At 47.4% G+C, this 11,020-nt stretch overlaps 1 protein-coding gene across 1 annotated transcript in view; it reads left to right on the top strand.

Moving 5' to 3' along the window:
* Nucleotides 1–2,572: 2,572 nt before the first annotated feature.
* LOC125963977 (basic proline-rich protein-like) overlaps nucleotides 2,573–11,020 on the top strand; it is a 36,999-nt gene continuing 28,551 nt past the window's right edge. The window contains exons 1-5 of the mRNA XM_049707886.1: nucleotides 2,573–2,621; nucleotides 8,120–8,187; nucleotides 9,158–9,438; nucleotides 9,759–10,177; nucleotides 10,595–10,924. Coding sequence (XP_049563843.1) covers nucleotides 2,573–2,621; nucleotides 8,120–8,187; nucleotides 9,158–9,438; nucleotides 9,759–10,177; nucleotides 10,595–10,924 — 1,147 coding nt within the window. The remainder of the gene's footprint in view (nucleotides 2,622–8,119; nucleotides 8,188–9,157; nucleotides 9,439–9,758; nucleotides 10,178–10,594; nucleotides 10,925–11,020) is intronic.

The raw sequence follows: 11,020 nt of genomic DNA, 5'->3' as shown, positions 1-11,020 counted from the left end.
TCCCGTGAGCCTCCCTGCTGTCACTGGCACAGAACCACACTCTTCAAATAGTATTTATCATACTGTTTTCTCCTGCTAGCCTATTAACTATTCTTTGTAGAAAGTAATAGAACAAGGGAAAACAAAGCAAGGAAAATGAAAACCACCCATGATTCCCAACTCAGAAATAACCGCTACTGGCATTTACATGTATAGACTCATATGATATACATACATGGTTCCATAAGCGTGTGTGCGCGCGCGCGTGTGTGTATATTTGGATGGTTTTATATTCTGATGGGGAGGCGGCTCAGCGTGTCCAAATTTGTATTTTGGCTGACACTTGGCACAGGGGCGTGGGCTTCTGGAACCCTCTCCATAGATAATTGTTAAGTACATGGATAAGAAAGGCAGATTTAAAGCTTTCCTTTGATTTTTTTTTCTTCACGGTAACTTCTTAATAGTCTGAAAATAACAAGTGCAGTTATTTTGTACATGTCAAGCCAAGTCATTAATTAGATTAGTGTTCCCAGGAAATGTATCCACCTTTTGACTAAATAAACTCACTTGCCTTTGCAAACATCCCCTTGTGGCTGGGTTTACCTTGCACCTGTGCCCAAGGAGAAATGCCTTTCGTTTGCATTAAGAATCGAAGGTTTCATTCCTTAAAATACTTCTCACGAGTGAAACGTCTAACTTGTTTTGACATATGATGCTATGACCGAAAACAACTGTTTAGAAGATTATCTTTGTATTAATTTTCTAACCAGCTTTTGACCCCAGTCAGTGCCTGTTCACTCAGTAACTGGATGAAGATTAGAGGGTGCCTTTGCCACTGAAACGTGTACATTGAATGTTGTCGGGCCCTCATAAGGACTCTGGATGAATATGCTTTTATAACTTAAAAGGAAAGAAGACTCTCGTCTTTGGCAAAATTGTCACTGGCACAGCCGTCACGTGTCCCTTCTGATTTTACTGGCGGGTGCCGTGGCCAATGCAGTTCAGCGCAGAAATTAGGGACACGGGGCTTTGGAAGGAGTAAGGAGGCCACCCCTTTTCCTCGCAACGTCTGCTCTTCCTCACACACAGAATGAGGTTGGACAGCTATTTCTACTACTGTTTGACTTACTGACGAGACTTTAGAAACAGATTTGAAATAACTGGATGGGACCTTTCTGCTTTTCTCAAGCCGGTAGCGAACTTAGAGGGAAACTAGGATAATGAGTGTGACTTGGGCAAGCTGCTCTCAGACAGCCTGGGGCCTCTGGGTAAGAGGTTGCTTTCCGAAAATAAGAACGCGCTTTCTATTCTTTAGGGAAAAACGTCCACCCCAGCCTGCACTCAACCCTGTGTCTGCAGACCATTGTCACTGAGCTCAGGGCCCCCTCGACCTCCCGAGCGAGCTCTTTGCTGGAAAATGAAAAAGCAAAATCTCCGCTCGCATCTGCATTTATGCTGCTGGATCTGTTTCCTTCAATCACATACAAATATCATGTAGACTCAACGAGGAAGAAAACGGTTTTAAAGTTGGTTGAGTTTAATCACGTAATTCCAAGAACGATAGCTTTCCCACCACAAGGCGGGGGCCCCTGGAAGGCAGTTTTGCGCCGCTTGAAGCAGGACAGACATCAAACCAAACGTGCCTATTTAGTGGGGACTCAGAGCCCAAGGTGGAATGATGACTTTTACAGAATTAATCATGGATTCACAGGGTGATGTTGGTACTTCTGGGCTAGAGCTTTTCTCTAGTGAAAGTGGGGTTATTAATGGACTGAAAATATACTTCATTAATTTTCACTGAAAATAACAGAAGGCAGCAGAGTCTGGGAAGAGAAAGTCGGGGCTGTGACAGATGACTGTCCCCGGGTTGCTTCGGAAGGCAGTGGGGCTGCCAGGGGCCTCCTGAGGCCCTTCCACCTCTCTTCCCAGCTCCAGAGACGGGCAGCAAGGGAACCTTTGCCGACAAACTCCACGGTCCCGAAGGAAGCCCCTTCTGGAGGACCATTGATACCACTGTTTATTCATGGAAGCTCCTGAGGCGTGGCAAGCATGAGAACACGACATTCAACGTGGAAACTTTCATTTTCATCTCATGAAGAGGGCATGAATTGAATGCTAATTAGAGAAGAGAAATAAAATAAAAATGGCTGCTCCAGGTCATCCAATGAAACCGGTTCCACGTTGGCTGCATTCGTAACAAAAACAAGGATCTCATGACATGTGTTTAATAAGCAACCTGCACTAGTGGCCGGTTTAAATGATACTGTAAGAGGATGTAACCCAGCTTCCAGGGGACACGCATTGTCCCGAGACCTTACTTAGGACCCCTCGTGGCCATAGATTTTCAGCAGTGCTTGCTGCTAATCTTGAAGTTGACAATTTAAATTTCCAGATGCCAGCAGAACTCCGTGGTTCTGCACGGAGATTTACTTTCTCTCGAAAGCGTAATCAAATGGCTTCAGAGGACGTTGTAAGTCAGGGCACGTGATAAGCCACACCCCTGAGTATGTGTCCTCTGGCCCCAAATCTGCACCTGGGAGCATCGTGGCTGCCGGGCTTTTCCCTGGATGCTGGGTAGTCCCCAAGGCTGCCGATGGGGAAGGCTACCATCGCCGGCAGGGCGCCCCCTGCCCAAGCCCAAGGTGAGGTCGGAGGTCACTGGGCTCATCCAAGCAGATGCAGAAGGAGATGGAGGTGGTCCATCCAAGCATCTCTCCTTGTGGACACAGCACAGCGCCCTCTGCCGGGCCTCCCATGGGGGCGGCCTCCTGTCCCCTTGCCAGGGTCGTGTCAGGCTTAAGCGACAACAAAAGATCAAAGGCTCACCTCCACCGTGAGTGAACAGAACTCTCGAGTCCGGGAAGCTCTGTTTATTATTTCAAGAAAACGGAGTTAATTTCTTGAAAGACAGGCAGCGGGCCCCTCCCTGCTCCGGATGAGCTGTGCGGTTTTGCAGGACAGGCCGGCGCTTGTCCTTTGGAATCGGAGCATCGAGTTTGTAGCCACATTAATGTCTTTGTAAAGGTGATACATGCGGTCTGTCTGTCAGACAAATACCCCAACAAGTACAAGTGTTTATCAAATTCCCTGTAAACACGCAGGTCTGAGGACCCTTTCAGGCCGACGTGGGAAGGCTTGCTTGTCTCCTTCACACAGAAATCGCTTAATGATAGTTAATATCGCCCTATAATCTCAGCAGCTCCCATTTAATTGCAACGTTTTGAAGTCTGTCTGCACCCCCGGAGGATGGTGGATCCCTGGTCTTAAGCATCATTCAGGTGGCCCCGGCTCCCAGGGAGGCAGGGGTCACCTGCTGAGCACTCCTGGCCCAAGTGTTGCCTAGTCCTTCAGAGAAGCTGGTCCCACACTGCCCCCAGGGGAAGATCACCTCTGGGGAAGGCCCGAGAAGAGGCATGGGGCTGCTTCATAAGGGAAAAATCTCTTCTAAAAAAAACAAAACCTCAGCTTTTGAAAAAAACATGTTGTTCAGCATGGACTTGTTTGGAAATGCCAATAAAATAGTTTAAACACATCCAGTGCCCCTCCTTTGTGTGAGAGAGAACCGTGCGGTGAGAGATTGGCTGCCCTGTGCAAGGGAGGGTTTCATGCATTTTCTTTATCTAGAAAAGTTCCTCTCGGGGAGGGTCCTGTTCTGGGGCTGGTCTCACCTCTGTCCCCAGGAGGGAGGATGCCTTGTTCATCTCCCCGACGAATCCAGACTGTATTTCCCTACTGGGCTCCATAAATAAACTCCTGAATAAAAACTACTGACCTCAACACGGTTTTCAGCACATTTTCTCTATTTTGATGACATAGAAGCAGACTTCATGGCCCATAATTGCTCAAAATACATGGGTAAGTGTTGAACTGAACTTTTCCAACCAAATCCATAAAACCATCAACAAATGAAGACTCACCATCATCACTGAGTTTTCTCGAAATTTCATAGATTGGTTTCATATGTATGTGCAATAATTTACTTCTCAATGTGACGCAAATACATTGCAGTGTGAGCCTATGAATACCTGTCAAGAATATCAAAGTATCGGGTAAATCTAACGGCGATTTGGCCTGTAAGAGCCATTGGATACTGTAGACCAGGTGACCGGCAAATACAATTTTAACCTCAAGCATGAAGGCCCGATGTCTAGGATTATGACAGAAGCCTTAATGTGTTGAATATTTTATTTGCCTTTTGAAGCAAAACAGTATGTAATTTCTTAAAAGTGTGAACATATTTTTCTCAGAAGACGCATGGCTTAGGGGTTCCATTGGTTTGGGAATTATCTTAATTAAAATTATTTATATGAGCTGCCATAAATTTCCAATTTTTTGGCTTTGGTTTACATTTCTTTGTGGTTCTGGGTGAATCCTTTCTATTTACTTCTTTCATTGGATTGAGCAAGCCATTCACACACGTAAAGTAACATTTATTCTCATCCACCCTTACTAGGCGCTTGCCTTACATAACCTACCTTTAAGAGGGATGCACCTTTTTGTTCTCCTGAGTTAGAAACCACGTGGGGGAGGTCAGGAGGGACGGCAGGTTGTTTTAACTCTTGAACAGCATGAGTCAAGACTGTCTCTTTCAGCAGTGTTTCCCCAGGCATCCTCCGTGCCGGATGGCAGTTGGTACGGAATTGAGAGCATCTCTCAATGTCTTCATTTCTTATTCCTCCACTTTTTATTACAAAATCGATGCCAAACACAAGTGGATTACTATACCCCAAAAATTCTTCAGGTAGGCGAGCGGCTACCTAACAATTATCTCAAAGGATGAATATACAAGTTAATTGATTAAATAAACCCGCGTCTACTGCACCTCAGCAGGGCCTTCAGAGGAACAAAGGGTCTACCTGCAAAGTCTTCCTGAAGTGGAAGGGGGCATTAATTACACCCGTGCTATGGGTTGATTTGTGTCTAGTTTCCTTTTGTCTTGGAGTTGACTACCTGGACTTCAAAGCACGCTTTAAACCTGAATCTCTTCTCCACGGCAAAAGCCAGTGTTAAAAGACAGGGATTACAATAAAAGTTCTTCAGCTAAATACCCAAGCTTGTCTTTGCACAAACTTCACAACAGTTAATGACATACATAAAGCTATCAGCATTTTCAAGACAGGCCTCTTTTAGAGTTTAGCATGGGAAATCCACACACGTTATTTAAAGACTATTACAACGTGCTCTTTTTTTCCTTACCCTAAAAGCCTCCAGAGGCCTAGGTTTCCCTGATCCTGACAATGTTGCTTCTGAAACACAGTGTCATGTAGACTGAAGTCCGCTGTCTACATGGACCTCGTGGTTCCTGATTGGCCTTTTGTCCAAACCCACACATTGGCTCCATACAGCCCTCCTGAATCAGATGAAAGCATTTATCAATTTCTGGACACAGTCTTTTCAGGGTGAGTGCTTTTCAGTTCTCTCGTCCATATGTGGGTAAATAGATTAAAGCAAAGGATGAAGACGTTTAGTGGTTTATGTATTAGTATAACTTGTCCGGTCAGACACTGACTATAGGATCCTATCACCCATTACTGATCCCTCCCGAGGTGTAAGCATCTTCATTCTAACTAGTCTGATGCCCCTGCCAGCATCTTTGTTCTTCTTAATAACCAGTTTCTCCTTTTTATGGAGAGAGTGCTAATTTTCCCTTCATTGTTTTCTAAGACCGTCCCTTGGTGAGTTTTGCTAACAGGGTCCTGTCTCTTGTACAATATTGCATCACAGTGGTCCTATGCAATTATTTCATGTTGAATACATTAACCGGTGCATAGTTTGCCTGACTCAAGGTCTTTAGAACTTTATTTTCTGTTTTGTTTTGTTCTGCTGTGCCGTGTGTGTGTGTGTGTGTGTGTGTGTGTGTGTGTGCACGTGTGTGCGGGCACATACATCACCAAGGCTATGCCTCTGATGTTCTCAATGGCTTTTGTTAATTACTTGTTGTTGGGTCCACTTGATTTCCTTAAGAATGAATCTAAAGAATTCTCCGTTCTGAAGAATGATTTCCTCTCACTTATTTTCTTAAGAAATTAGGGGGAAATTCTGGAGGTTGAGAGGGAAGCATTGTCACCACACTTGGCCATTGTCTTTCTGGAGAGTCGATCGTTCATGATTATCCCCCGCTCAGCTCAGCTCAGCTCAGCTCAGCTCAGCTCAGCTCACCGGGCTCGCGCTCCGGTCCAGCCACACAAAAGGCTGCTTTGCTCAATCTCAAGCTTGGGTGCTCACTGAGACGTCCACTCTCAGCTGCTGCTCGTCCCCCGTAATTAGCCTGTGATGGCAGCTGCCTCTTGTGGCTTTGCCTGTGAGAGACATTTGACACAGCAGACATCAGAGGGATTTTTCAGGAGGCTCTCGTGGCGTCCGAATGGCTCTTAATTAACCACTTAGGTCCCCCTCCTTCACTCCCCTGCTTGGCACTTTCCAAATGGTAGGGGTTGCACTGTGGATCTAAACTCCGGGGGAAGCGTGCTATCAAAAGATCTTGTAAATGAAGGCTTGTGTAAATTATTTTTAATGATTCCCTCCTGGCACATCATTATGTTTGTAGCTACACACAGACACTTCAGAGATGGCTTGTCTTCCGTGAGGTCAGCTGCAGGACCACCATAACTAGCTGCAGTCAGGAAATGGCTTATTAATTAGCGCAATGATTTTACATTGCTAAGAGCTCTGATGTATGGAGCTAGAATTGTAATTGTGCAGAATCGAAATAATAAGCCATCTCTGGGCTCCTTATGTAAATTGGTATATTATAAAATCATTACCTATCTAAACACTGAGTTTTAATAAGAATTACAATGATGAATTTTATGATAATTGACACTCAAATTTTAATCTCTTGGATTTTATCATTTTGGTGGTTAAAGTGTGTTTCTAATTAAGTGTTGCTTAAAATGCAAAGGATTGTTTAACGATTCTGTTCCCTTCCTCTAGTTCAAATTAGGTTATTCTCTTTGGTCACAGGAAAGAAGCCTTCTTAGTAATAGATCTGCAACATTATGTAACACTTGTACAGAAAGATGTTTAATCATCACTTTTTTATGAATATGATTTTGATGACGCTATAGTGTCAACCGTGAGACAAGAAACGCTAAATGGTGTTGGACGTGGCTCCCATCGTAGGAGTGATGTACAGAGAAGAAGTAAAATCAGGGAAAAATAATACATCTGTATGAGAGCTCATGGATTTGGGGTGGTGATAGAATTTTTAAATAATTACGGTTTCAGAAGCAAAAATATTTCCTAAAACCTATGCGATGCAATTTAGTTTTAATATATTGATGTAAAAATCACCAGTATTATGATTTATGAATGACATCATACAATAAATGGCTATTACTGCTGTTTCCAAAGCAAACCCCAATAGGAGAAAGAAGAAAAAGTTCCCTTTTATTTGATGTGGAATAAACCATTGCTTGAATTATCGCCATTACCTATGAAGTATACCTCAGTGAAATATTCACACTTACTGTAATCACCGCCCATGATCCGACTGGAATAAGAAGCTCTTTTCTTGAAGAAGAATACAATTGGAGTATGGAAGTATTTTCTGTCTTTATGATGTTGAATTGATCTCACAGAATACCTGGCATGTGAACTAATATAAGACTGAGTGACCTGAAAAAAAAATATTGGAGTTAAAGAACAAAATAAACTGAAGCAGTTTTTAGAAAATCAATGTTACATCTTTTTGGAAGTAATAGACATGCAACTGGATCTTGAAGACGTTATGGACCCGTTGCAGATAAACTACAAATATTTAAATGGCTGCTTTCCCGTTAATCCCCTGGGGAGATTTGAAGAATATGCGTGGAAAATGGGAAGTGCCCCATTTCTACCTCCAGCCACCTGGAAGCGGACTGTGTGAGAGTCCTGGAACCCCGTCCAGGGAGGCTGGGGAGCCCTGAGGGTCCCTGTCTGTGTGAAGGCATCACCCACAGACCACCCAGCTGGTGGCCAGAACCAGAGGTGGGAGCCACTCCAGCTTGAGTCCAGCAGGGCAGGGGCTGCGGGTTACCCTTCACTTCCCTGAGACCTGGTCTTCCCCCTACTCCATCTCCATGCACACGCTGCTTGGGGTGGGTCCACCTGCAGAAGTGCCTCAGGCCCCTCTGCATGGACCACCGTGGTACCTGACCAGCTCACCTGCTCAATGTCTGCGGCTGCACTGTCACCAGCCCAGGCAAGGCACCCACGTTTAAGCTTCGAGTAAGAAATTTTAATTGCAAACGGCAAAACCGCAGCTTCCGCACCCCATTAAGCAGCCCTTTGGTCTGTACGCCATGTGTCTGTCTCAGGAATGATGGTTTGGGGCATGAGTCCTGGCAGATGAGTTTCCCAACTCCTCCTTAAGACCTGCACCAGGTGTAGGGATCCCCAGACACAGGCACCTCACGATGACTCCGCCCTCTCGTGCAGCCCGGCTTAAATGCACCCTTTCCTGCAATTCCGCTGTCCTGCTCTTTACAATTCGCCCCACGGCCAGGATCTAGTGTTGGTGTCCCAGCCATGTCCACTTGCTGATCTGACTCGTCACGTGCCTCAAGATCCTCAGTCTGCAAACCTAACCCCTCCTCCCATTTCACAACATTCTGACCTTCAACATGGCCTTGTGCTCTTTCCACTAAACCGTGATGGCCTTATCCTCATGGGTCTGACATTCTGGAAGTATGCTTGTAACAAATCTCAGCAGGAGGGGGCCGCCGTCCCCTGAGAGCTCTGCTCCCAGGGATCCAGAACCTTTGGCTGCAGGCTGGGTTCCTGCTCTTGGCTCTGCCCAGGGATAGCAAGCCAAGCGTGGACCACTTTTTCCTCCTGCCTGTGCTTCTCATCAGCCAGGCATCTGCATGGTGATCAGACCACCTCTGAGCACTTGACTGGCCAGGGTGTTGGATGACTCTCTGAGCTGCTCCTCTGAGCTCAGCCCTGATTCACAGCAACACGGCTGCGGGCAGCCCAGTTATAGGTGAATAGCCAACGCTGGGGACAGACATCCTGAGAGGGACACGTCTCATTCCTCCATTTCCTTGGCTCGCCCCGGGACTCAGTATTGAGCGGCTAATTTAAGGAGATAGACCCTTCTGTAAAAACACAAAATTTGTTAGATGTGTTCTGTGGAAGAAACGAGGTACTTGAGTAATTGCAGTGTAAGCATATCAGATGGCACTGTCTCAGACAGCAGGAGGATGGAGCCAGGAGAGCCCAGGGCTGTCAATCTACACCTCCATTTCAATCTCGAAATCAACCTGCACCTCCATCTCCACCTCCACCTCCATCTCCATCTCCACCTCCACCTCCACCTCCATCTCCACGTCCAACTCCACCTCCACCTCCACCTCCATCTCCACCTCCACCTCCACCTCCATCTTCATCTCCATCTCCACCTCCAGCTCCAGCTCCATCTCCACCTCCATCTCCATCTCCACCTCCACCTCCATCTCCACCTCCAGCTCCACCTCCATCTCCATCTCCACCTCGATCTTCACATCCACCTCCATCTTCATCTCCATCTCCACCTCCATCTCCACCTCCACCTCCATCTCCAACTCCACCTCCATCTCCAACTCCACCTCCATCTCCACCTCCATCTACACCTCCATCTACATCTGCATCTCCAAATACACCTCCACTTCCACCTCCAACTCCACTTCAACATCCACCTCAATCTCCACTCCACCTCCACCTCCATCTCTACACCAATCTCCATCTCCACCTCTATATCCATCTCCATCACCATCTCCATCTCCACCCCCATCTCCACCTCCACGTCCACCTCCAACTCCACCTCAACCTCCACCTCCAACTCCACCTCAATCTCCACCTCCACCTCCACCTTCACATCCAACTCAACCTCCACCTCTACCTCCACCTCCACCTCCAACTTCACCTCCACCTCTACCTCCATCTCCACCTCCAACTCCACCTCCACATCCACCTCCACCTCCACCTCCACCTCCATCTACAACTCCACCTCCACCCCCATCTCGACCTCCATCTCCACCTCAACCTCTACCTCCACCTCCATCTCCACCTCCATCTCCACCTCCACCTACAGTCCCACCTCCACCTCCACCGCCACCTCCATTTCCACCTCCATCTCCACCTCCATCTCCACCTCCACCTCCACCTCCTCCTCCAACTCCACCTCCACCTCTACCTCCATCTCCATCTCCACCTCCACCTCCACCTCCACCTCCACTTCCAACTCCACCTCCATCACCACCTCCACCAACAACTTCACCTCCACATCCACCTCCAACTCCACTTCCATCTCCATCACCACCTCTACCTCCACCTCCACCACCTCCATCTCCACTTCCACCTCGACCTCCACCTCCACCTTCATCTGCATCTCCACCTCCACCTCCATCACCACCTCTACCTCCACCTACACTGCCATATCCAACTCCAACTCCACCTCCAACTCTACATCCATCTCCACCTCCACCTCCATCTCCACCTCCACATCCACCTCCACTTCCACCTTCATCTCCATCTCCACCTCCATCTCCAACTCCACCTCCATCTCCATCTCCATTACCACTGGCACTTCCACCTCCACATGCATCTCCACTTCCATCTCCACCTCCACCTCCATATCCATCTCCACCTCAATCTCCACCTCCACCTCCACCTCCAACTCCACCTCCACCTCTACCTCCACCTCCACCTCCACCTCCACCTTTATCTCCACCTCCATCTCCACCTCCACTTCCAAATCCACCTCTACCTCCACCTCCAACTCCACTTCCATCTCCATCTCCACCTCCACCTCCATCTCCATCTCCATCTCCATTGCCACCTCCATTTCCACCTCCACCTCCACTTCCACTTCCACCTCCACCTCCAACTACACCTCCAACTCCACTTCCATCTCCATCTGCACCTCCACCTCCACCTCTACCTCCACCTCCAACTCCACCTCCACCTCCACCTCCACCTCCACTTCCAACTCCACCTCCATCACCACCTCCACCAACAACTTCACCTCCACATCCACCTCCAACTCCACTTCCATCTCCATCACCACCTCTACCTCCAC

Source organism: Orcinus orca, chromosome 3 (assembly GCF_937001465.1).
Source record: "Orcinus orca chromosome 3, mOrcOrc1.1, whole genome shotgun sequence".
Classification (NCBI taxonomy): Eukaryota; Metazoa; Chordata; class Mammalia; order Artiodactyla; family Delphinidae; genus Orcinus; species Orcinus orca.
Note: the sequence above shows the minus strand (reverse complement) of the source record. Positions and strands in the feature narration are given on the sequence as shown.